The sequence below is a fragment of the Hypanus sabinus genome, chromosome 23 (assembly GCF_030144855.1).
Source record: "Hypanus sabinus isolate sHypSab1 chromosome 23, sHypSab1.hap1, whole genome shotgun sequence".
NCBI classification, from domain to species: Eukaryota; Metazoa; Chordata; class Chondrichthyes; order Myliobatiformes; family Dasyatidae; genus Hypanus; species Hypanus sabinus.
The window spans coordinates 20,576,279-20,604,082 of record NC_082728.1 but is presented as its reverse complement, the minus strand read 5'-3'; the positions used below and the strand labels follow the sequence as shown (position 1 = coordinate 20,604,082).

The window sequence follows — 27,804 nt, the reverse complement described above, 5'->3', positions numbered from 1 at the left end:
TAATCTCTAAATATTTATCTCTAAATCTTAGACATTTACAAGGTATTTTATCTTTTATATTTTCTTGTCAAGTGTTGGCATACCATTGTACTATATTTGCGGGGATTGCCTCCAAAGCACAATTGAGGATGGGACATGGATACAATATTACCCCATAGCGAAGGACTCTGAATCATTTTCTGTTAATGAGCTAGTGTTTCTATTATAGTTAAAGGGATCAGCTTCCTTCCTTGAAGTGGAAGAAAGGACAATCTTTTCATTTGAGAATATTCTAACATTCTTCTTGCCCTTTGATCTTGACTCTGCATCTAAGGTGTATTGGAGAGAATAGGTTATGTTTGTGTGTTAATGGAATAGTAAATGCGAAATAGAATATTTAGGTGGAGTTGCTGATTCATTTGGATTGCACAATTCAGCAAATGCCATCCAACACTCCACCCATTCAATCTACACTGAAAGATTGCACAGTGTTTGGAATGTGATGGTGTTCATTTATGTAGAGTCTGTTGGAGCCTCTTGACCCTCCCCAGCTTCACTGCAGGGTCCATCTTGCCCCATCATTCTTTGTCGACGCGACTACAAAACCTCCTTTCCAATCTTCTGGACTTGAGGGCAAGTACCATTCTGTCATTTGTTAATGGTGGGTGAGATTGCTGATACGGATTGAGGTTGAACGACGAATAAGCAGGCAAAGGAAGTCTTCATTTTAAGGGTGAGCTCATGTAAGGCATATTGAAGTAGTGGTTTTAGGCTTTGCAGGAAATTGGCTTCCTGTGATGCATGTCGCTGGCTTTCATGTAAACTATTGGGTGCAACGTGACTCCTTTTTTTTCCACAAACATTTGGTTAAAGTTTAAATGTTTACCTCAGATTCTTGTGCGCTTATTTTCAAGCGAAAGTGTTGCTCAGTCTCAGTGGTTTTAAGACTAAGCTATGCTCAATAGTGGAGTTAAGTTCATCTGCTGTGATATTACTGAATGGTGAAGCAGGTTGGATGTTCAGATCTGGCCTACTCTTTTGTATGTAATACAACTTCTTTTTCTGAATCCCTTGAAGGAAATGTTTGATTTGAAAATTATTGAATGACTTGTGATGATTGTGTGCAAGAGGTAAGGTATTGCCGTTGCTGTGGAGCATTTGAACTCGTGGTTTTACTTGTGTTATTTACTTAGATTTGGTGCAGGGAGTGTCCCTTGGTTGGCAGGTTTGCATTTTGTCATAACGTAGCCTTAAAAGTGTGTTCTAATTGTTGTGTGGCATTTATTTCTGAATTCAAATTTCAGCTTCGAGTAAAAATGCAGTTGCTCAGCCAAGCCTGTGAGTCAGCAGATTGTGGTTTAAGACACAGGCCAGGATTTGGGGCCATAATCCGAGCTGACCCTTCAATACCCAGGCAGTTTGGACATGTTAAACCGAGGCTCTGTCTGCTCAGTCAAGTGGACATAAGTTCTGCTTTTCTGAATGGTCCCACAAGAAATGAAAAGAAATTCAGGTCACATGGAGAGCTTTTGGAAAATTTACTTTGCAATTCTTAAATGTAAAATAAAAGACAAATTTGTGCTTAGGAAGTTCTCCTAATATAAGATCAAATTCTGGTTTAGTAAGATGATGGTTAAGTAATTAGAAACATAGAAACAGAAAATCTACTGCTCATTACATGCCCTTTGGCCTACAATGTTGTGCTGACCATGTAACCTACTCTAGAAGCTGCCTAGAATGTTCCTGCTGCATAGCCCTCTATTTTTCTAAGCTCCATGTACCTATCTAAGAGTCTCTTCCAAGCACCTTAAAACTACGCTCCCTCATTTTTGCCAATTCAGCCCTGGGGAGAATGCCTCTGGCTGTGTACACAGTCAATGCCTCTCATCATCTTGTACATCGCTATCAGGTCACCTCTCATCCTCCGTCACTTCAAGCAAAGTTCCCTCTACTTACTCTCATCAGGCGCGCTCTCCAATCTCAGCAACATCTTTGTGAATCTCCTCAGCACATTCTCCACAGCAAATTGGTTAGATTAGTTTTTCAAAAGAATATGATCAGGTGTAAGTGGCAGAGACTGTTAAACTCATGAGTAGAATACGAGAGTTGTGTTATTAATTGGTTTGTTCACAGAGTAACACACACTTAACTGGACCGACAGATATCCCTCAAATAACAGAGTCTTTTGTCAGACTTGGCTGCCACATTTCCCTTCAGCACAAAGTACTGAGTGCCCTACATCTCTATTCCATTTTACCAAATCCCAAGGTTAACATAAGTACCTTTGATGTGAGTCCTCCTCGAGGCTCTGTTCCTGAGATCCATTCAAAATCTGATTCTTTCTCAAGTTGGAAGCAAGACCACGAGCTGAATTCCCACATGGCAGAAGATGCCTATAGACCCTTGGCAGCTGGCAAACCTATTCGGCCAGTCTCCCCAATGCGTAGGCTGAATGTGAGGTGAAGGCATCCATTGGTCAGAGTTGACCATGCATGTTGCACCCTAGCTAGGGTTTACTCCTGAAGCATTGCCCGTGAGTGGATGTAGCCACAAGACATCAGAGGTTTGAGATCAGAGTTTTCCTTCCAGACGAGCTGCTGACCATGGCTGCCAAGCCCCATCTTCCCGAAGCGACTGGTTTTAAGCCGCCAGTAACCCACCGTTGCCCTTTCTCCTGTCAGTGGAGAGGGTACTGCCAGGCATAGTAGCTAAGCTCCATGTGAAGGCCAGGAGCTGGACTTGCTTGTCGGAGGCTATTTGAGGTGCATGCGACTGGGAGCATTTAATAGGTAGTGGGAGCTTGACCCCATTACCACCACCAGAGGAACAACAGGCTGAATGCAAGTTAGACATCTGTAGGCTGGGCAGGACCTGTAATTACTTCATTAAAATTGCACACATTCTCATCATTATTAAAAGTTGGTTAACTGATGAAATTATTTTGATTTTTGCTGTGAAAGTCTCCGGTTGGAGGAGAAAAGGGCTAAAGAAAGTGATAACCTGTGTATGTGTGAATATGAGGGCATGAGATAAAGCGGTGACGGTAATATGCAATGCTGTTCCACTGTATTGGTAACCCACACTGGGCATGTGCTTGTCTCTGCCACCCTGTGGCCATAATGCTCGAGTATTTGCATGTTTAATAAATAAGGCCCTCTGTTAATTCATCATTAATAAGTAATGCTGTATTAATATCATTGTTGCTTGATTCATAATGAAGACAGTACTATTACTTATCAATATAATCACAAGCCACTTGTTTCTGGTCAGTTTTGTTTGACGAGCTGTTGAGAAGATACAGTATGGCTCTTTGAAAGTGTTAACTAATACAAACAGGACTCACTGTCAGCTAAGTTACAATTTAAGCTCCCCAGGACCCCACAAATATTTGAAGATCCTGATTCTTTGAACTGTTTTAAAGTCTATGTAAAGAAATATTTCTTTCGCCAGTTGAAATTGAGAAGAGTTGACACTGATCTAGATTTTTTGGTCATTTTGCCTTGAGCAGTTTATTAACCTCGGTTGATTTGTGCAGCTGGGAAATTGTTTCAGATCTTTTATGTTTAAACGGAGATTTGCTACAAGCTGCAACCCCCCCCCCCCTCCCCCCCCCACCTCCACCACCACCTTGTGTTGCTTTTGTAATTGAGACTGTTGCTTTCAAACAGATGCTTGGTGTTATCTACAGTACCTTTTTAAAGTGAGCTTGTGTAGGTAGCCTTAGCCAATTTAGACATGTGGACATTAATAATATTTGTCAGATCAGTTAATGAACAGGTGGACTTCCCTGTTTAAAATTGTTTCTTTTAAAATTTGGCACAATTTTGCACCAGAGGCCTGGATTTGCTGCTCAAGTGATCTCCGAAGCAAAGTTTCAGTTTCATTTGACAAAGAGTACTGTAGGAAAAGACACGTGTGCAAAAACACAACCCCACTTAGGGTTGTTGATCTGCTGGGCTGTTTCTGTGCTGTAATGTTTCGGCTACTAAAATCTTTCAAGGCTTATTATACAAGATGCCAAAGTGGAGGCACATAAATGTTCCATTGATGGATGATATATCCATTCTAAGCTTCTAGTAATATGGTGATTTTATTTAATCATGTTGTTTATGGAAACCTACAGTTGAAAGGGGGTTGATTTTTCCCATTTTCCCCCTTCCCCTGCTGTTCCAATTACTTCCTCCCCTTGAATCTTTTGAGTCTTCTACTGCTTCTAGATCAAGTGAACCTAATGCTTTTTCAAAAAAAAATCTGGTCTTTTTGCTAAAGCATGAAAATAAAGTCTGCATTTTTATTTTGAAGGTATTGATAAAGTTGGAATTTTCTCAATGATTTGACTTGGGTGTGCATTTTAGATTACGTTTCCAAATTTTGTTGATATGCTGGGCAAATGCCCACACACTTTTTTTTGTTGTTAATCCTCCAGTTCAGTGTGTTTCCTGTGGGGATTATTGTCCTGGTTTAATTTGAAGTTCATTCATTTATTTAACAGGATCTGTGTGCATGTAAATTTTACAGCCCGAGTCGCTGCAAATTAATGTTAGAATCTGTAATGTGAACATTTTTGCTCTGCATTCATGCAAGTGCACTTCATTTGGTGTTTCCTTAAAAGCTCATTTGGGATCTGCTTGTGCTCTTTGAATTCAAAATTAAAAGCACCTTGACCCACTTCTCAAAACTGCAATGTCCTATTTTAATAGTAGCTTAGATGTCCTGCTAGGCATCCAGTTCGCCTTCAATCAATATTGTATAGTTTTTAAACATGTAATACTGTCAGTGCTGGTATTATATTCTTAAGCACATTTTGGCAATTTTAACTTGTGGATATCATGTAGCGTGGTGCTAGTAACATTCCCAGTAGAGTATACTAGGCTATTCTTAGTAACTGATGCCATCTTTTCCTTGTGGATCCAGTGTTCTATTTGGATTTTGAGTTTGAGCTGCATTTTGGCCTCTGCTTTCTTTTAGTGGATGTAAATTTTGCACACTGATCCAGAATAATTCTTTATAGGCTGATTGTACCATAAGGCATAGGAGCAGAATTAGGCCATTTGGCCCATTGAATCTGCTCTGCCATTCAATTCTGGCTGATCCTTTCCCCCACCAGCCCCACTCCCCAGTCTTCTCCCCGGAACCTTTGATGCCGTGTCCAATCAAGAACCGATCAATCGCTGCCTTAAATACACCCAACGACCTGGCCATTCTGAGGAGTTGGGTAATCTGTCAATCTGCCCTGCCATCCCCAGGTCCATAACTGGACCTTTCGAACAGAAAATGTGGCGCCAACATCCAAAACAGGATTTGAGGACAGGAATAAGTATTGAAGAGCTTTAAGTGTTCACAGGAGAAAGTGACACAGGCAAAGCGTGTTTGGAAGAGCAATCTAGAGCAGGACCCTTACCATTAACTGGGGGAGTCCATGGACCCCAGGTTGGGAACCCCCAGTCGAGATCTTAGAACCTTGAGAGTTGAAGGCACGGTGTATGAAATGGTACAGTATGTGTATTGCAAATCCATCAAAATTGAAGGATTGCAGGTACCTGGGATTTGGAAAGAGTTAGATTTGTTTTATTTCTCACATGTATGTCGAAAAACAATGGGGGGGGAAAAATGTCATCTGCATCAACAGCCAACACAGTCGGAGGATGTACTTACTGGGGGCATTCCGCAAGTGTTGGCGCTAGAGTCACTGTGACATGGCATGCCTACAACATACTAACCTGACTGACCGTCTTTGGAATGTGGATGAAAACTGAAGCACCCGATGGAAACCCACGTGGTCACAGGGAGAACTCCTTGTGGGCAGTGCTGGGAATCGAACCCCAATCGCTGCCCCTGTAAACTGTTCAAATGAGGAATGGAGAGGTTTTAAAATTGAGGTATTGTAGATCATGAAAGGAGTGTTGGCTTAAGGAAATTTGATATGGGCTACAGGAAGCTGTCTTGTTTGCACTCATATTTATGGAAGAAGATCAGCCATGATGGACTTTTGCCCAAGAGTCTGTTTCCACAGTGTATCATTCAGTTTCCATGGTGGAATAGTCAAAGCTTGGATGGAGGTTTTACCAGCAGCTCAGCAGAGGGCAAGATGGTAAGACAATGCTGTGAAGGTGAAGGTTGACCCCTAGTGCTAGTGCTGATATGTGGGTAGGGACTTCTCTTGGGATCTGTGCATACTTGTACAGAAGATGGTTCTATCTCCCATTTGCCAGGGTTGGGGATGAAGCTGATGGTGTGGAGCACATATTGTGTAAGGTTCCAGTGAAAACGGCTTTGACCTTTTCAAAATCCTCAGCTGAAGAGAAGTATGTGAGGAATGGCAACTGGATTTGTTAGTGAGAGATGATGCATTTGGGACATCCAAAGCTGGGTAGGGCTAGTACAGTGAATGGCAAGGTACTGTCGAATGTTGTGGATTAGAGTAAATTTGGGAATTCACTGCAAGTAGACAGTGTTGAAGAAGGCATTTAGTATGCTAGCTTTCATCAGTCACGGCATTAAGTTTGGGAGTCGGAACATGTTGTTGCAGTTATACAAGTTGTTGGTAAGTTTGCACTTAATAACCCTGTTATAGGAAAGATTTTGGCAAGCTGGAGAGGGTGCAAAAGAGGTTTACAAGGATGCTGCCTGGACGAGAGGGCCTGGTAGGGTTTGGCCACTCTGGATCTTTATTCCTTTGAACATAGGAGAATGAAAGGAGAGCCTCAAAAGATTATAAAATCATGCAGGGTATGGAGAAGATGCATGATTATGGTCCTTTCTTCCAGGGTTGGGGAGTCTAAAGCTGTAAGAAAACAGGGGAGAGATCGAAGAGACCTGAGAGGTAACTACTTTACACAGTGAGGTAGGTACCTGGAATGAGCTGCCAGAGGAAGGGTTGAGGTGGGTACAATAGCAACATTTATTAACAAGCCTTTGGATAAGTACTTCATTTGGAGGGATGGGGGCTGTGCACAGGTAGCTGGGACTAATGGCGAATGCTGTATTCGACACAGACCGGTTGATCCAAAGGGCCTGTTTCTGTGCTACAACTCTGTAAGGTTATCATTAGTCTGTGACTCTATAAGAATATTCATACTGGTTAGCTTCGCCAGAAGGGGATGTTGGGTGTTGGTTCACTGCGATTGTTGCAGGAGAAGTAAGAAGTGTGTCTGATGGACAGGTTGATGTGAAGCGAGAAGGGGGAACAGGGGGACTTGGGTGTGAGTGCAGTGGATCATTCTATATAATTTTACCAGAGTGTGGGGTAAGGGAGAGCAATAATGGCCATTAAGCCACTTGTTTCCATGTGTAAGAAATCCATAAGCTCCTTGTAATTGTTGATGAGGGAAGAAGAGGCAGAGAATGGGGACTTAAAGGTTTTCAGTAGAGGAAAGAAGCCAGGAATTAGTTTTTCATTCCAGGATGATCCAAAATCAGTGATCTTGGCAGACAAGGGCAGGATCCATTACTGCTTTCTTTGTGTTCCAGCCAAATCTGATGGGGGGGGGGGGGGGGAAATGGCTGCCATTTCTTCAGGTCTTAGCCTTGGTCTTGAGAGAACTGAGCTGAGGGTTGTACAGAGGAAAGGGCCGAGGTAAGATCAAGTGGTTTAATTGGATCGAAGGAGAGAGATTTGGCAGATACAGAAATAACATAATGACTGAAGGGCCCAAGTTTGGAAAATAAGGATTTTGAAAATACAGTTCCTAGTTGGAGAGATTTTCCCCTGGAGGCTACTGAAGCAGGTATGGAAATAAGTGGTCATGGTAACCACATAAATAATCATCATAAATTCATTCTTCTATCCCCTTAACTAAACAATCATAATTATTCTGTTTTATAATGTGGTGATAAAATAGTCAATATGCACAAATGATGCATCCCGTACTTAAAGCAGCTGCTAATCTGCACGGTGGGCTAAACTCTACGTGTTAAACACCCAAGCATTCTGAGATTTAACAACTTTAACCATTCATTTTGTATTTCACCATCTGCATTGCAGATGCACAAGCCATGAGTCTTTAAAAAAATAAGTTAAATCTTTTTGAGGTTGAAACAAATCCTGTACATACACATCCTTACATAAAGATGTTCTGTTCAGAGAGAACAGCATTAACCCTTTGTGCCATGGCTCTGGCTTTGATATGTTTGAAGAGTGTCTGGGTGGTCTCTGGCAGACAACTGTAAGGTTCACACTACGTGACCTGAGAGCAAAGTACATCGCTCAGCAGAAACCCCCAATCTAGATTGTTGAAGAAAACAGATTTTTAAGAAAAATCTCCCTCAGCTCTTGAGAATAAAGTGAAAACAATTGTTTATCTGAGCTTTCTTGTTCATTTTAGTTTTGAAGTTTGATGACCCAACTTGAAGCAACTATTGGTCGTTCTCAGGGGTGTATGGAACTTAGCATCAGTTGTCCTCTGAACTCATCAGATTATCCGTCTGTGCACTTGGCAGACCCACATTTTACCTTTCTTGAATGATTCCGTTAAGTATAAAAATCATTGCTGCTTCCTTTTAGTTTCAAACTTCTCTTTTTCTTTCCCCCACTGAGCAACCAGCTGCATAACCCAGAATAAGTTTTTGAAAGAACAGGATTTTTGCTATAAAGAATTTTTACATTTTAATGCAATTTATTAAAATGTCCTTGGTTCAGCAGGAGCTGTAAACAGTTTGAGCAAACTAAAGTTTCCATTTGGCAGTTTTTTTGGGTGGAAATTATGTGAGAACCCTTTGTAAGCTGTGGGTGCATTTTTGTTTTGGGGAGATGTTTGCAAGAAGGCATTTAAGAATTCTTCATTCCTCCTTGTATTTTGCCAGACTTTAAAAAAAAATAATTGTGCTTAACTCTAATGTAAATACTGAAAAGAAAAGGCTTTGCTAAGTTTCTCAACAACATGCATTTGTATGAATCAAAGGGAAGCAATTGTCCTAGTTAAATCTCCCTTGGCCCAGATAGAACCAATCTGTTTCAGACGTAGAGATACAGCGTAGGAAATCATTTTGAGGAAAGGTACTCAAGAAGATTGTTCAATGTCATTTCCATTACACAAGTGTAAAGGAGAATAAAATAATTTGTTATTCCAGATCTGATGCAGCACACAAAGAACACAATAATAAAAACGATAAATATAAATACATAAGATGGCTTGTATACGTTGATTGTGTGTCCACAAAGTGATGCCAGGCACAGGGGTGTCTGTACATAGGGTGACTCTGACAAGAAATGAAGTAGTGGTGTGGAGGGTGGGTTAATGGGTGGAGGTGTTTAGTGCTATAATTTAGTGAGAATGTATTTAATCGGCAAAAACCAGTTAGTCCTGTAGCACAGATTCCATTTTGTGTGTAAAATGTTGTTGCAGATGAGAAGAAGAAAGAAATTAATTGCAAAGGCTTTGCTAAATTTGTGACAGGGCTACATCTTTTCCTTGCTTCACTGTAAATTGAGCCATTTAACTTTTATAGATGTCTGATGTTAATTACTTTCATGGCTGTAGTGCTGAACTACTTACCAGAAACTAAAGATCTAATATGCTTCATTGATAGAAAATGTGACATTTAAAACTTAATTTTTTTCCCTTGAATAATGAGGATGCAATATTGACTCCTGCAAGTGGAGAGTCGGGTGATAACTCAGTTATTCTGAACACTTCTTTTAAACTGGGATACCTTGGTTTAAAAGTGATTAATACTGTGATGTGGTAGTGTGCACAGTTTATATAATCTGCATAACCACCAACCAGCTTTCAACCACAGATACAAGTTTACTGCCCTGAACTTAAACTGTCCTTGGGAGTTTTTTTTTAAAAGTTCTTGCCTGAGCCAATGCTAAGCTCCCTGTTTGTTTCATTGACAATATTTATTGCAACTGCTTAAATACATGGCAAACATTCATCACTGAACACAATGGTAAACAATATTTTGTTGAGTTTGGTAACAATGATTCTTGTCATTTGGAAAACCGAGCCAGGCCGATCTTGAATCAAATATCAATCTCTGCACGATGGGATTCTTGCTTGAATGGCAACAAAGGCTGTTCCATTAATTTTGCAGCCCTTTTTTTTGTATCGGGTCAAGATGAAACGTGTTGAAGAGGCTGACGTGATAGAGCTGTATAAAATTATGAGAGGTCTAAATAGGGTAGAGAGCCAGAGTGAATATCCCATGGTAGGGGTGCCTAAGTCTAGATGGCACAGGTCCCAAGTAAGACAGAGGCAATTTAAAGGGGATCTAAGGGGTTAATTTTTCATACAAAGTAGTTGGTATCTGGAAAATGCTGCAAAAGGAGGTCATGGAGGCAGGAGAAGGAATAACACTTAAAAGGCACCTAGACAGGTACATGAAAAAGTGAAGTACGGAGAGCTATGGGATTAATTCCGGTTAAGTGAGATCATTACAGATAAACAGGCATTATGATAGGCACAGACCAAGTGGCTGGAAGACCCTTTTTCTAAGCTGTACAAATCAGTGACCCTTGTCTTTTTTTCCAAAGTTTTAAAAAAGAACTGGTGTACAAGTTTGCAGGATGCTGAACGAAAGGGGGCTTCTTACTTTGGGTTTAAAGTACATGGTTGGGTTTGTTTAGTTGGAAAGAAACTGACAACTGATCAATGTGACATAGGAGAACAATGTGTCAGCTGGTTCAATGCTTTAATACCCTGAAAGCTTTTTTAAATAGATGACGAGATGTGCCTTGCATTACAAATCTAAGCAAGGGACAGGCTTTTGGGGGGCGTCAAAATGTTCAATTTTGCAACCTCAAGAGGGGGACCTATGAAGTTGTACTTCTGAAATACTATTGATGTAGTGTTAATGGAATGTTGCTATGTCTCTGTAGAATTCAAAAATGAGCAACCTATGTAGCTCAGAAGCAATATGAATATTGTTCATGTATGTGCTCCATTGTAAAGTACCCCCTCCCACCACCACCACCATTCTGTCACAATGAGCCTGTGTTACTGCCAGCTATTTTTAAAATGCATTAATTTCCTGTGGCCCTCCCAGAACATTCCTTTTGTGAGCTGTGCACCAGGTTCTCAAGGAAACAAGAACTTCTTCCATTAGGAAAGGTATTAAGGCCATTTGGTCCATCGTATCTGCTCTCCCATTTGACCATTTTCCCCCACAATCCTGTTCTCCTGCCCTCACCCCATAACCATTGAAGTCCTTACTGATCAAGGACCTATTAACCTCTGCTTGAATGTACCCAGTGACAGCCTCTGCAGCCACCTGTGGCAATAAATTCCACAGACGCACCACCTTCTGGCTAAAGGGATCCCTTCCCTTTGCCCGTGTGCACTTGATGTTCGGAATAAACTTTGACAGACATTTGTGAGTACTTGTGTCCTTCGCCAATGACTGAGCTAAAGTGTGAAGAGGCAAACAGAATGAAAATTTTTTTCCACATGAAATGAGATGCTTATTGCACTAGCATAAACAAACACAATTGAGTACTTTGTCATACACAGGACCATTTAAAATTGACATGCAGCTTAAGTTTGGGAATGTGTATACATCCGTGATCCAGCAGTGATAGGGAAATGATTGAAAAAGATTCTTTGGAATAGGGTATACTTGAATTGGAGATAGTCAGCATGGCTTTCTGCAGAGGAGATCATTGTTATACAAACCTGAGTTTTTCTAAGAAGTAATAAAGATGATTCTGGGCAGGGCAATGGATGTTGTATTCATAAATGTTACTAAAGCACTTGACTCCTTATGGAAAGGTGTTCCAGAAGATTAAGGCACATGGGATCCATGGAGATTTGGTAAACTGAATTCAACATTGGTTGGCTTGGCCATAGAAGACAGTATTAATAGAAGGCTGTTATTCTGTCTGTTGGGGCGGAGTGGGTGGGGGTGTCTGTGATCAGAGGCGTTCAGCAAAGGTCAATGCACATAAATGATTTGGATAAAAAGGTAGGTGGTCTGAACAGTAATATTTCAGATGTGTTTCATCAGGCACATGAAAAGTTGTTAGAGTTGTGCATTGTCAGGGAGGGTTTTTTTTCCAAAAGGTCCCACAGGCTATAAACCATTTGGGAATGGGGGCAGAGAAATGGCTGAAGTAGTTCAATCATGGCAAGTATAAGATGTATTTTGGGAGGGTCAGGGGTAAGAGGAAAATATCTAGTAAATGGCAGGACCTTTAGGAGCATTGCTGTAAAGAGGAACTTGCAATGCAAATTCATAACTTCCTGGAGCAGGCAGAAGATGTGGATAAGGTGATAAAAAGACAGCGTACTTGCCTTTGTCAATCAGAATGCTGAGTACAAAAGTTGAGAAGACATGTTGTAGCTGTACAAAACTTTGGTTAGGCCACAGAGTTTTGCATGCAGTTCTGGTTGTTGCATTACAGGATTTGGGGAGGTGGAGGGGCTTTGGTGAGAGTTCAAGAGGTTAAACACAATGCTGCTTGGATTAGAAAGGATTAGCTGTGAGGAAAGGTTGAATAAACTTGGAATTGTTTTCACTGGAACATCAAAAGCTGAGGGGTAATCTGATACAAGTATACGACACAGAGAGGCACTGGTAGGGTAGATAGTCTTTCTCATGGGTTTGAAATGCCAAGTATTTAAGGGCGAGGCTTTAAGGTAAGGGGTGGGGAATTTTTTTTAAAGAGTGGTATGTGTCTGGAATGTGCTGCCTTGCGAAGTGGTGGAAACTGATTGAACAGTAATATTTCAGATGTGTTTCAACAGGCACATGAACATGCAGGCAATGGAGGGTAGACCAATTGAGTTAGTGTCCTGGTCAGCACAGACACTGAGCCAAGGGGCCTATTCCAGTGCTTGTTCTATTTTCTATTTTATCACTGGGTTTCCCTTGCACAGAAACAGAACTAGGTTCACTCTGGTGTGTGTTCCATGTGTGTCTTCTGTCATTGTTTAACATTTTAACTCGCTGATTGGCCTCTTGTTTCTTTCTTCCAAAGACTTGCTACTCTGCACCCTCTTTAAGCCACTCGCGTTATCGCTGTTACCAAGTGTGAGTACACAGTGGCCACTTTATTAGGTACACCCGCTCGTTCACGCAAATGTGTAATCAGCCAACGGTGTGGCAGCAACTCAATGCACATAAAAGCATACAGACATGGTGAAGAGGTGCACTTTTTTGTTCAAACCAAACATCAGAATGGGGTGGAAATGTGATCCAAGTGGCTTTGACCGTGTATTAATTGTTGGTGCCACATCAGCAGTATCTCAGAAACTGCTGATCTCCTGGGATTTTCACACGCAACAGTCTCCAGAGCTTACAGAGAATGGTGATGGGGAAACAAAGACATCCAATGAGCGGCAGATCTGTGGCCGAAACCGTCTCGTTAATGAGAGAGGTCAGACTGTTTGAAGCCAACAGGAAGGTGGCAGTAACTTAAATAATCACGGTACAATAGTGGCGTGCAGAAGAACCTCATTGCACGCACACCATAGAAACAGAAAACCTACGGCACCATACAGGTCCTTCAGCCCACAAAGCTGTGCTAAACATGTCCTTACGTGAGAAATTACCTTGGGTTACCCATAGCCCTCTATTTTTCTGAACTCCATATACCTGTCCAGGAGTCTCTTAAAAGACCCTATCATATCCACCTCCACCACCGTCGCCAGCAGCCCATTCCACGCACTCACCACTCTGTGTATAAAAAAAACTTACCCCTGACATCTCCTCTGTACCTGCTTCTAAGTACCTTAAAACTGTGCCCTCTCATGCTAGCCATTTCAGCCCTGGGAAAAAGCCTCTGACTATCCACAAGATCAATGCCTCTCATCATCTTGTACACCTCATCAGGTAACCATTCGTCCTCCGTCGCTCCGAGGAGAAAAGGTCGAGTTCACTCAACCTATTCTCATAAGGCATGCTCCCCAATCCAGGCAACATCCTTGTAAATCTACTCTGCACCCTTTCTATAGTTTCCACATCCTTCCTATTAGTGAGACATGTCAAACCTTGAAGTGGATGGGCTCTGGCAGCAGGAGACTGCAAACGTACACTCAGTGGCCACTTTATTAGGTACAGGAGGTACCTGATAAAGTGATAACTGTGTACGTTTGGCATTCTTGCTGTGCTTAGAGTAAAGAGTTCGTCCTGATTAGTTTATGGATGTATTTGTGATTGTGGCGCATTGTTCTACAAGCAGAAATGGCCCTCTCGCATTTTGCAAATCCTTTTTACATCTGATTTCTCAATCCAGACACTTTTCTGATCAAGCTTTGCTGATTTGTGTAACTTGTTGTATAGGTCTATTAACTGGAGACAAGGTGTTAGTAGTTAAAATGTAGTCCAAAATTTTATGCAAGTTTAACATAATTCTTGTTTTGAACCGCTGTGGAAATCAGCTGGCTGATAAGTTATGCAAATATAACGTTATTGTATAGCAGAATCAGGTGACTTATTTCTATTATTTTTGTAAGTGTGTAATTAAAGTGTGGAGGGGATTAGTAATCAGGTTATCAGCATTCTGCTCTGGGGGTGGGGGAGGCTTGGAAGCTTGTGGAGAAAATGAGCCAGCTACTAATTAGCAAACAGTGGGCAAGTTCTAGACTCTGTTATTCAAAGTAATGGCACACTAAGAAACCAGCAACAGAATTGGGCAGAACCTCGCTGATTTGTGAAAGGGAAATCATGTTCGACAAATCTGTTAAAATGTTTGGAGATTGTAATCAACCAAACAGATCGGTGTGAAAGTGGATGTGGTGTACTGATCTTCAGAAGGCCGCCAATTAGTTGCCAAACAAAATCAGAATCTGGTTTAGCATCACTGACATATGTGGAGAAATTTGTTTTGCAGCAGCAGTACATCGCAATGCATTAAAGACTATAAATTACAAAATAAAAAAATATAAATAGCTCATGCAAAAAGAGAGCAAAAAAGTGAGGTAGTGTTTGTGGGTTGGTTCAGTGTCCGTTCAGAAATCTGATGTGGAGGGAAGGAAGCTATCTCATTAACCCTGCATTGTGTCTTCAGGTCCCTGTACCTCCCAGATGGTAGTGTTGAGAAGACCACCCGTCCTGGGCGGTGGGGGTCCTTAATGGTGGATTCCGCCTTTTTGAGGTATTCACACACAAAATAGTGGAGGAATTTGGCAGGTCAGGCAGCATCCATGGAAATCAATAAACAGCTGATGTTTCAGGCCAAGACCTTTCTTTGAGGTATTGCCTTTTAAAGATGACCTCTGCTGGGGACACTGGTGCTAATGATGGAGTTGGCAGTGTTTGTAGCCTTCTGCAGCTTTTTCCAATCCTGTGTAGTGGCTCCCCCCAAGCCAGACAGTGATGCAGAATGCTCTCCACAGTACATCTGTAGAAGTTTGCAAGTGTGTTTGGTGACATAGCAAATGTCCTCAGACTCCTAATGAAATATCCAAATTCAAGTCACTTTTTATAGTCATTTCAACCATAACTGCTGGTACAGTGCATGGTAAAAACGAGACATTTTTCAGAACCATGGTATTACATGAAACAATACAAAAACTACACTGAACTATGTAAAAGAACACAAGAAGCTACATTAGACTACTGACCTACCTAGGAGTGCATAAAGTGCACAAAGCAGTGCAGGCATTACAATAAATAATAAACAGGACAATAGGCATAGTAGAGGGCAGTAAGTTGGTGTCAATCTGGGTATTGAGGAGTTTGATACAGCCTCTGTCATGCTTCATGTGGTTGTATCATTATGTTGGGCCCAGCATAAAGCTTCAGAGCTGTTAATGCCCGGGAATTTGAAACTGCACACCCTTTCCAATGCTGATCACTCGATGAGGGCTGGTGGAGTCTACCCTCAGCATCCCCTTCCTGAAGTTCTCAAATCAATGTGGAATCAAAAAGACCAGCAATATGCTGGGGTTGGATCTGGTGCAAATCATTTTCGGGAGGCTGTGAAGAATGAGATGCAGTAGGGACCAATGTCCCAGTTGTTCACAATCAGTTTCAGTAGTTTGGATGAGGCGATCAAGTGTAATATATCGAGGCTTTACTATGAGCTAGGTACAGAGGTTTCATGGCTTTGAGGAGTGCAGAATGAATTGGCAAGGATATAAAGTGGGGAGAATGCCTCCATCAGTTTTAAAGAAATTTCAAAGACATGACCCTTCTGAGAGAAGTCATCACTTTATCACCTACTCAAGCAGCCATGCCCTCTGGCAATGAAGTTTCAGGTTGTCCCACAAGACAAGATTCTGGAATGTCAAGACCCTCTGTCTTGTATGTTTTACTTGGTGAAAGGATAAATAATGTTTACGGTACAACTTTAGGATTTAATTTGTCACTAAAGTGACATTTCAATTCAGGCATTTGCATTGAAGCTTTTTTAGGTTTACAAGGGATTTGAACGTGAATTCTTGAGTCTGAGCAAGCAACTAGACCCATTACATTGAAACTAATGGGTAACATGCTTAATGTTTTCCTGGATGGGAGCTGCCTTGAGGAATGCCCATATTTCATGTGTGATGTCATCTAGAGTGTGGTTCTGCTGTTATTGGTGAAATCCCAAAGTTGCTCCGAATGAATCATTGCTTCCAGGATGTGCTCCACAATAACCTCCACAAATCAGCCAAGTAACAAGGATTTTGGGTATTTTAAATTATTCATGATTCAAAAAAGGTATACTTTATTGCATGAGGTTTTAAAAGCCAGTCAAAGCAATTAGCAAAGCTTTATGGGATTAAAATTATACTAAAATAAGCAAATGCCTAGCTGGTTGCTTTCTAACATTCTGTCAAAATTTTATTCTTGTGAGTGGTTTGATTCAGGATTATGATATTTAAGGATCTGACTTGTTCTCGTTTATGCCCTTTTCTACTTTGTGAGACTTATTCTGTGCAACTCAATTAATGATTGCACTGTGGCTGGGTCCCAGGACTGCTTGGAGCTGGTAGCTGCTGATGTCATGGGAAGGACTCCATCGCCCAGAGATCACAGGATCTCTGTAACACAGGGCAACTGAATAGGAGGCTGGCAGCTCGTGCTAATCATAGAACCAGAGCCAGAAGCTCTTATTCAAACTCAATTGGTGAAAATGAAATTCACCCTTTACTCTTGGCAGAGGCTCGAGCAATGTAAATAGTCGTATGTTCAGAAATCTCTCCTCTACTTGAGGCACCTGATACGTAGCCTTGTACATTGTTGGCTCTGAAGTGACTAGAATTTCACAGGCCGAGTTTAATGTTCAATAGCGATGTATTGTCCGTCTAGGACATGCTAGTTATTACTCCTTTGTCATTAAGTTTGAAATGTCATTAAGTTTTTTAAATAAAACTGAAATTCTGCAGGTATGTCTGTCCCAGGGGAGGGATATATAAGCCTGAATCGAATTTACTAATATCCATCAGTTCTGATGGACTATCTGCTCGCTGGCTGTTCCCACCTCTGCTCTTGAGATCCAGTGCAGGCCCAGCCAAATGCAGAAGTTCTATACAAGCTGGTGGTGAAACGAGTGAGCATACAATTCTTGCTGTGACACTGGATTTGCCATCGAACCCAGTGGTGGACCAGTGGCTTGCTTAATGAAAGATCTTGATGTGTTTGGAATTCAGGTCCTCATCTTTATGATAAGATGGCTGGGGTACATACAGCAACCTCTACATTCTTGTTATATTACATCTGGCTGTCCCTAACACAGCTGAGAAAGGTAACTGCATCTAAGTTTTGAGTTATTTCAACCTTCATTGTATTTTAAATTAGAATAAAATAATTACAAAGAAATATTGAATAATTCAATTGTTAGACACGTTAAAAAAATTAATAGCCATTGTGATGGTGAGAAGCAAGGAATTCTGGGTGTGGGATCACGCCAAAATGCATGGTGGGCCTAGTTTCCTGGTGGATAAAGATCAGCTTGCTTGGTCTGTGATTATATGGAAAAGGTAGGGATGAATGGTGAATATCTGCAACAAGCAGATTTTACCACAGTCTTGCCCAAGGGAATGAGAGGTTTGGAATATTAAAGTACCATTGAGTGACCAGGAATATTATTTTTACAACAGTACTCCTTCCAAGGTCCTTAATTTTTTATCTGTTGCAATACTGATTTGTGTTCTGAACAGGTTTGTGAGCAGGCAGCAAAGTTATGTATTTGAATAAAGAAATTATATTTAATGTTGTGATGAGCAGGAATATTGTGCTCTGAAGATTGTATATTTTTAAAATTTATTCATTTATGGAATGTGAGTGTTATAGACAATAGGTGCAGAAGTAGACCAGTGTTGCCAGCTAAGCCAGCATTTATTGCCTTTGAGAAGGTGGTGATGAGCTGCCTTCTTGAACTGCTGAAGTCCCTGAGGTGTAGGTACACCCACAGTGCTGTTAGGAAGGGTATTCCATGATTTTGGTCCATCAGCAGTGAAGGAACGGTGAGATGTTTCCAAGTCAGGCTAGTGACTGACCTGGAGGGGGATTTCCAAGTGACGGTGTTCCCAGGTATCCTTCTGGATGGTAGTTGTCGTGAGTCTGGAAGGTGCTGCCTTGGGAACTTTGGTGTGTTGTTGCAGTGTGTCTTGTCGATAGTACACACTGCTGCGACTGCCTCAAGTTCTTGATGCTAAAGCAATTCTGTATTATTAATTGATTGAAGTGGCCATTGGTCTTAAAAACAAGGTCTTGGGTAAATTCAGTCCATGGAATTTAAAAAGTAAACTTTCAACCTGGCAACAAGGAAGGGTACAAGAAAAGCTCGAGAGTTGCTACGCCTTCAAGGGGAGTATTGATGGGATATGAGGGCTGTCAACAGACAAACAGCATCCAGGAAATCTTGATTTATTCAGGGAAAAATATTTTGGGTGTCAGACTGACCTAGCCAGCAGCGTGTGTGGTGAGAAACATTTCTCTTCCTCAGATGATGCTTCATTTGCTCACTGTTTTCTGATTTTTTGTTTTGTTTTCTGGCATCCAACTTTTTTTCAAGTAAAAATATTTCTATTGCTTAAATGTATGGATTATTCTGTGATGATTATATTATTCTTAAAATGTGTCTGTCAAATTGCTGTCTTGCTGTTTAATTCCATTCAAAGCCCAAAGCGACCAGTGATGATTTCTTCTATTGTCCCAGCAGTTGTGCTGAATCTTCAGTGCTGGAATTCTGGCACTTGAGTCAAAGGGACTCCCACCTCAAGGGCACATGCATTGGAATGTGGTTAATGGTAAATGTTGTGGTCCTTAACCTTGCGTGACCATTCTGCACACTGCTCGAATTTATAGAGGCCTAAATTTGCAGTCAGCTTCAGGCAAGCATTTGGTTGCCTGATTATTCTAGGAGTATTACACCACATTGTCAATGACACCTTGGGGGAAATGGGCTCCATCCTGGAATGTGGAAATAGATTAAGCAAAATAAAATGTACTGGATTAAGTTCTTGGGGGGGGGGTCACCTAGAATAACTTGGGCTAGGTGCATAAACTTCTCTCTCCCTCTGGCCTTGCATAATCCCTGACCCAGTGGCTTGATCTACAGACTAGGCCTTGGGAGTGCAGCCAAGAGGCCTGACTTTTGACATGTATTGCTACTTAGACAAAAAAAAATCTTATAAGTGTATGCCATTCAGATTTTTAGAAAGTTTTAAAATGAATTACAAAATGTCACCTCACTATAGGAAGGATGTGGAAGCATTGGAAAGGGTACAGAGGAGATTTACCTGGTTTAGAGAGTATGGATTATGATCAGAGATTAAGGGACCTAGGGCTTCTCTCTAGAAGAAGAGAGAAGGAGGATGAGAGGAGACATGATAGAGGTATACAAGTTATTAAGAGGAATAGTGTGGACACCAACGTCTCTTCCCCAGGGCACCACTGCTCAGTACAAGAGGACATGGCTTTAAGGTAAGGGGAGGGAAGTTCAATGGGGATATTAGAGGAAGGTTTTTTACTCAGAGTGGTTGGTGTGCGGAATGCACTGCTTGAGTCAGTGGTGGAGGCATATACACTAGTGAAGTTTAAGAGACTACTAGACAGGTATATGAAGGAATTTAAGGTGGGGGGTTATATGGGAGGCAGGGTTTGAAGGTCGGCACAACATTGTGGGCCGAAGGGCCTGTAATGTGCTGTACTATTCTATGTTCTAAAATCTTTTCAAAAGAACTGTCTTCCTCTCTTGCCCTCAATCAATGCTCAACAATATCCATTTAACTCAAAAGAGATTTTTAGATGTAACAAGTGATTTTGACCAATACTGGACCTTGTTTGGTCCAGGGTTTGGGTAGGGTAGTTGAAAGATGAAGGCTGAGCAGTCCTGGGTCCAGGATTCCGCGACCAATTTTTAGTTTCAGTGGCTAAATGCTGTGGGTTCTGGTCAAAAATGCATGGAAAATGTCAGTGTGATCTAGTCCACAAGACGTTAGCTGTTTCTCTCCTAAAGAGCCACTAATGTTTTGTGAGGTGAGGCTTTGGGAGACAGCTTGCTAGCTGATAAGGCAGAGTGAGAGTTGAGTTGAGCCTTCGTTTAATGATGCACTGATTCTCGACTAGAGAGCCTCGGAGTATTGGAATATGTATCGTTTCCCATCTTTTTGGCTCTGGAGTGTCTTTTGGAAGCTCAATTACTGTCTGAAAGAAATGGGCTAATTCAGTATGGGCAGGATCCAAACTGAAAGCTTCTGTTTTTCCTTGCACTGCACTAGCTTTGCCTTTTCCCATTGGGTCCAAGGAATAGTTAGGTTCTAGCTTTCAGCCTCATTTATTAATCAATAACTTGTGCTGTTGGCAGTGCTTCTGAAGATACAATGACACTTCATTGGAGCTGATCCTAAATGAGTCATCATTGTTAATAATGAAAAACAAAATGCTTTCATGTTGGAAAGATGAAGGTGCTGTGGATTTTGGGATACATAAATACAAACTCCAGTGGTTGCATGAAATGTGCATCCAGCCATTTTGGGGGAGTTGTTTGAAGGTCATTTTTTCCAGGAGTGCTTGATGAGGCCATAGTGGCTTGCCCTGTAAATCTGTTGTGGTTGGGAGGTGTAGTCACCTTGTCAGCGTGCACGGAAAATGCTGACTCATCATGAATCCTGAATTTGCAGCTCGCCACTGGTCAGCATTTGATTCTGCTATGATGATCAAGCTAACAGGAAGTTCCAGCTGCTTGAGTATTGTGCTAAATTCTACTTGTGAGTTTTGTCGAGAGTGGGCTGCCGTGTTGGATATTCTGAATAAATTCTCAGAGATTGCTTCTGTTAAGCTATCTGTAAGTAAGATGTTTTTTTTCTTGAATTGTCTTGGAGTTAAGGACAATTAAATTTCCCAAGTGAAATCCTGGATATTTTTATGTATATGGAAGTATAATGTCATTGGGGTTGAATCTTCGAACTCAGAATAAACACACTGTGTAGTTTGCACATTATGCTCCACTTAATGAAAGTCACTTGACTTTGGAGGAGTACTTCAATAGTCTGCATGTTTAGTTTGAGTGACTGAATTTCCTCTCCATTATCTCTAAGCTTTACGCACTCTACGGAAAACCGCAATACAAGTGTAACAAGAAAATGCAATGCTAACCATAAGTGCATGATTTTCAAGTTTAAAAAAAAGTTCATGTGCTGCTTCCATTTCTCATCTTTTTTTTATATAGGTAAGTGGTTTTCCTTCCTAATGCACTTCTCCCCAGCTCTTTTCTCCTGCAGTTGTTTTCATCCATTTTATATAGATGGAGTACTATGGCACAGAAACAGGTGCATCAGCCATCTCGTCCGTGCTGACCTGATTTTTCTGCCTACTCTCGTGACCATATCCCTCAGAACCCCTCCCATGTGTGGCTTGATGCATCTGGTCAAACCCTTGATTACATGACCAAATAGTGGTTTTATTCGTCGCTATTGACCTTGGTTAATGTTCTCAGGACGTGGGTGTCATTGTCTTTCATCCTTGTTTGGAATGCATGTCAGTTGTACCATCCTCACTACTTGGCACAGATCAACAGTCTAGCCTTAAGTCTGCTTTACCTTCTCAATGAATATGTTCTTTAAATAATAATTGTATTTATTGCCGCCAAATGGAATCTGTTTTAGCAAAGGAGTTATTTGATTCTTTTTGCTTTCTATATAAATAAAAGTTCTCAAAGTAAGTGTACATTTTGCTTTCCCACAGGTTTACGTGATTGAAAGTGTGCCGTGGTATGACGACTACTAACAAGGGAAACAAGGCCTTAAAGGTACATCAGACATCCCTTTAAATATTTTATACGCAAGGCTCTGTGTACAAATGGATAACCTTCAAATATGGAATGTTGATCTTGCCAACTTTTCCACATTGAATTTATCACTTTTTGTAACCTGTTATCAAATAGTTGCTTTCTAGATTTTTTAAAATTTCATCCTTGAATTATAAGTGATATTGAAGCATGACATGACTTAACTATGTTTTAGTTTTAAGGTCTATTCAACTTCTCTTCAAGCTTTTCTTTTCATCATGTCTTTTTCCAGGTACAAATCTGGATGGTAATGTGTGTTGGAAAGGAGATGCAGTGAAGCTTTGGTTGATGTAGACAAAGCTAAATGAATGGACAAGGACATGGCAGATGAAATAGAACATTAAAAATAAAGTTGCCGCCTTCTTGAGCAAGGGTAGAAAAAAAAGACTGAAATGTGTTGTTTAGGGAGACGTGTGTGTCCTTGTATACAAAGCATTAAAAGTTAATATGGTTGTCTAGCAAACATTTACAAGGGTAACCCACGCAAGAGGATTTGAGTATATTAATGCAGATAAATGTCTTTTTTTAAAAATATAGTCATGGTGCACTGCAGCACATAAACAGGCCCTTCAGTCCATCTGGTCCATGCTGAACTATTAATCTGCATAGACCCATGGGCCTGTGCCTGGACCATAGCCCTCCATACCCTCCCATCGATGGACCTATCCAATTTCATATTAAATGTTGAAACTCAACCTGAATCCTCCACTTCTACTGGCAGTTTGTTCCACACTCTCACCACCCTCTGAGTGAAGAAGTTCGCTTCAATTTTCCCTTAAATATTTCAGCTTTTTCCCTTAAACCCACAATGTCTAGTTGTAGTCTCACCCAACCTGTTTGCATTTACCCTGCTATGCCTCTCATTTAGGTGAGATGGCATCTGAAATATTGTGTAAAGGTCTGATCTCCCTATCGAAAGAAGGGTATACTTAGATACATTGTGTAAATTAGTGGAAGGGTGAAGCGGTTTCTCCTATTGAAGAGTTAAGTAAAAGACATATACTCTTGATTTTTTAATTTAACTGTCAAATTCTTTCAGGGATTGGCAGAATAGATTTAACAGTGCTCTTTTCTCCACCGAGCATGTTTGAAACCAGGGGTCACTGTATCAAACTAAAGGTTTAATCATTCAGGACTGAGATCAGAAGAAACTTCATGCAGAGAATAGCAAATCTTTACAATTCTCTTCTAAGTTGTGTGGGACTCTGTCATTCAGTAACAACAATATCGATATTTGGATGTTAGGGGAATCGCCGCATATGGAAATAATCCAGGAAGATTGAGCAGAGGCAAAAGATTAGCCATAATCTTATTGAGTAGGCTTTGGGAAGGGGGGAAAAAACACTACTCTTCTTGTTTTCAAGTTGAGTTGCCCATGTTCACACCCTCTTTAATGGATTTTGTCTCTCAGAATGTGGTTTTAAGGTCTCCGCTATCAGTTAATTCCTCATCTAAATAGCCAAACTTCGTGCAAGAGTTTTAACATGAAATATAATTACAGGAAATACTACAGTCAAGATAGAAGCAGTTTTCACTTTCTTATGCTGCTAGCTGAAACTTGAGTTCCTTTTCCCTCATGAACTAAATGTTGTGAAGAGTTAACTTTTCGTATGTACAATATTGCAGTGACATTTTAAAAACTGAAGTAGTTTTTTTTCTTGTGGCCACACGTCCTGATGCTGCAGTGTATTTAAGTATCCTGGTGTGAATACCCTGTGGTTTGAAAATCTGTGGGTAGGTATTTGTTTACGAGGTAATCTGAGTACTAAATTTTGCCAGTGGTGAGTAGTGATGCCTGACTTAATAAACTAACACCAATGTGGTCAAAGTTGCCAATAAATCCAGAAAGAGGGATCCAAGCTTGCAATTTCTACCACCTGTAAGGGTTAATGGTTAGGCAAGACATGTATCAAGTTGGCTAGGAAATATACTGTTACTTCATTAACGGCAGGTCCAATTCTGAATTTCCCTATCCAACTGTTCTGAAGGAGAACCTTTCTACTATGTGTACTGCAGAGATTTAAGGAAGGTATATGGAGGAATTTAAGGTGGCGGGTTATATGGAGGCAGGGTGTAAGGGTCAGCATGACATTGTGGGCTGAAGGGCCTGTACTGTACTGCATTGTTCTATGTTCTAAGTAGCCTTTGGATGGTTGGCCTGGGGACTTGCATTTGGCTGTGACAACCATGCCCGTAAAAAGTAACTTGTATCACATTCTCTCCACGGAACCCTGGATAATAAAACGTAGTACAGAAACATGCTCCTTTGCTCAGCTTGTCTGTACTGACCAGAGAGCCTATTAGCACTAGTCCCATTTACCACCATTTCTCTACATTTCTCTGAAACTTTCCTATCCAAGAACCTGTCTAAATATCTTTTACACAATGTAATTATACACTTCTAGCATTCCTTTGGCTGCTCATTCCATAACCCAGCACTGTTTCTGATGCTGCAAAATATTTGTTCATCAGCACCCACCCCCACCTTTTTTTTAAAAAAAACTTCCTCCTCTCTCCTTCAACCAATGTGCTCTAAATTTTGACTTCCCTGTCCTGGGGGGGGGGGGGGGGTTCTGTGATAACAGAACAATGACATTTAAGGAGTAATAAATATGATCTTGTGCTAGAATACAATATACTGAGCTTTTGAATTATTTTGGAATCCTGTAGCTGGTTGGGATCATTCATAGCTAGTTCAATTTATTGCCAACAATGGGTTCTTGTCCTTGGGTTTCACTATCACCTTTGTATCTCAAGACTCTGGACATGGTGATCCTTGAAGTTATTGCTCTTGGCTGTAACTTGTAAGTAAACTGGCTATTGTTCAATCTACAGTATCTTCTGATCTCCTTAACCAATGTTCCATTCTAAGTTGCTTGGCTAGCATGCAGCTCTAGATCAGCAGAATCTTTCAGTTAAATAAGTCTTCTCCAGCCATCGACTCTTCGAAACTGAGTCAGGCCATTTGTTACCTTGAACTCCAATACTGAGCTACAATAGTGGAGAGCATATTGACTGGCTGTATCACAGCCTGGTATAGAAACACCAATCCCCTTCGATGGAAAAGTCCTACAGCCCAGTTCATCACTGGCAAAGCTTTCCCCACCACTGGGCACATCTACACAAAATGCTGTCACAGGAAAGTAGTATCCATCATAAAGGACCTCCACCACCCAGGACATATTCTCTTCTCACTGTTGTCATCAGGAAGAAGGTACTGGAGCCTCAGGACCCAGACCAACAGGTTCAGGAAGTTATTGCTCCTCAAACATCAGGCCCTGAACCAACTTCACTTGCCTCATCACTGAACTGTTCCCACAACCTATAGAGCCACTTCCAAGGGCTTTTTCCTCATGTTCTTGATATTTATTGATTATCAATTATTCTTTTTGCTCAGATTGTCTTTTGCACATGGCTGAACACAGAAGTTGTTGAGGTCTTTCATTGATTCTGTTACGGTTGTTATCATTCTACAGATTTAAGTATGCCCACAAGAAAATTAATCTCAGGGTTGTATATGGTGACATATCTGTTCTTCGATAATAAATTTACTTTGAACTTTGAGCTGTGGGATCATGTCATCACTAAAACCCCTCATTTCTAATTCATATTCCATCCTACTTATTCATTGGCAAGGCCCTCGTCCTGCCATTGCTATCTTTCAGACTTGACTATTCCAGTGTACTTCTGGATAACTTGTTTCATTATGAAGTGCAGATATTTCAGGCTTGCAAAGGCCACCCAGAGCTCGGCTGTGAGGCTGTTAACTCCCAGCAAGGTCAATTTATTAATCAGCTTTTTGATATATAATAAAGCTTTCCTCTGTTCTGAAAAAATTCTTGTCCTTCAAATCGCTCCAATTGCCTTGCCCTTCTCTTTCCTTTTGTAATCTCATCCATCCCTGCAACCATTGCACTAACTTTGGCCTCTCGCTCATTCTGAAAGTTAATTACTTCACTATGACACCAGTGACTTAAACTGCTTTGTTAAGGCCATAAGCTCTGAATTTCTCTTAAAATTCTTTGTCACTCCATCTTTTTCTTCTTAAGACGAGGGTTCCCAACCTTTCTTTATACTATGGACCACTACCATTAACTGAGGGGTTCGTGGACCCCAGGTTGGGAACCGCTGCTCTAAGATCTATCATCGAGTTACCAGGATTTTGTGGATAATCTATTTAGCATTGATTTGATTCATTCGCTGGCATATTGTGGGATGTTTTGAGTTTAGTGTAGCAAGCAACGAAACAATTATTTTTGAGCAATACTAAAATACTATAGTATAACTGAAGGTGCTGGTTCAGGTTTTCATGTTGTAATACAGTAACGTCATTTTCCATCTGTTATTTTGTTGGAATATTTCAAATAAATGATACCTGCTTTAAATATCAATCAAAAGAACTCCAAATAAAGTTCAATGATTTGTTTGCTAATCACACCAACGGCAATTTCCACTCTTTTTTTTTACACAAAGTACATTTGGTGGAACATTGCTCGGCTTAATCATAAAGTGAAACTTCATAGCATTTTCACAAAAATTACTCATCGCTCCTGTTTTTATGAACTGCTGCAATTAGTCATCCTCTTTATTGGTCAGCTACGGCCTGAGCTGAGTAATAGACAGAAAATGGTTTTTGTGGCAATCTGTGGAGGAAGTTGATTCAGTATCGGAATGCAACAGCAGAGAGTCGGGAGGAATTGTCTGATTAAAATCTGGGCTAGAGGTTTGTGTAGACGGAGCTCCATTGTATCGCAGGCTAACACACCCAGTGCAAAGTTTATTGATGGTGCTTTACTACTGGAAACTTTCACCTTAAAGGAAACTATTTTTAAACTTTTCTTGATCGTCAGTGGTTCAAAACTGCTCCAACGATCAACCCATAAAAGGCAATAATCACTCCCGAATCTTGACAGCACTTCCATCATTTTACGTGGAGAACCCAATTTTGGGATATCACAATCATGTTTTTAATTTTTTTTTAAATTGTTGCATTTCTGAAACTAACTTGATAGAATTCTCATAGCTGTGGTTTCTGCGATGATTGTGGACTAGGAGAGTGAATTTTAACACTTTTACAAAGGATAGCAAGTATGTGGAATGTTTTGTTTCGTTGGGGTTTTGCACAGGTTGGATCGTGAAAGAAAATTTGATTAATTACCAAGGGGGAAGACTTGGTAGAGGTGTGGGATGTAAAGATCTGTAGAAACTTGAGCCCAGTTAAAGCACGTTTGTGTTCTTTTTTCAGTTGCTGGCCATACAAAAGTTTGCTATTGGCAAGTGTGGTTCACAACCTGACTTACAGCTGCAAACTGACAACCACTTGACAAACCTGCAAATTGCCCCCACCCTCTGCAATTGAACCAGATATTAAGTGCCTTTATGTCACCACCAGGCCATCTTGAACAGACTTCTGCTGAGCAATTCAGTTGTATAATAGTTTTTATTTTTTATGTAGTTCACTTGAAACCTTCCATGTGATGATAACCATTTCTGTGTGGTTTTGTGTTATTTCTGGGACTTTGATCAATCAGGAGTTGCCCTGGCACCACTCTTGTGAATGAATGTACTGGAATTTTCATTTGAGTACTAAAACTTTGGTATAATACCCAAATTATTATGAATTTCAATGCTGAAAGATGATCAGAGAAAGACATTTTGTGCTGCTG

General features: G+C 40.8%; 1 protein-coding gene across 2 annotated transcripts in view; it reads left to right on the top strand.

The window, feature by feature from the left end:
* LOC132380018 (transcription factor MafG) overlaps positions 1-27,804 on the top strand; it is an 87,223-nt gene that overhangs the window by 33,506 nt on the left and 25,913 nt on the right. For both annotated transcript variants that reach the window (XM_059948477.1, XM_059948476.1), the window contains exon 2: positions 22,036-22,099. In XM_059948477.1, coding sequence (XP_059804460.1) covers positions 22,064-22,099 — 36 coding nt within the window. In that variant the 5' untranslated portion in view covers positions 22,036-22,063. The remainder of the gene's footprint in view (positions 1-22,035; positions 22,100-27,804) is intronic.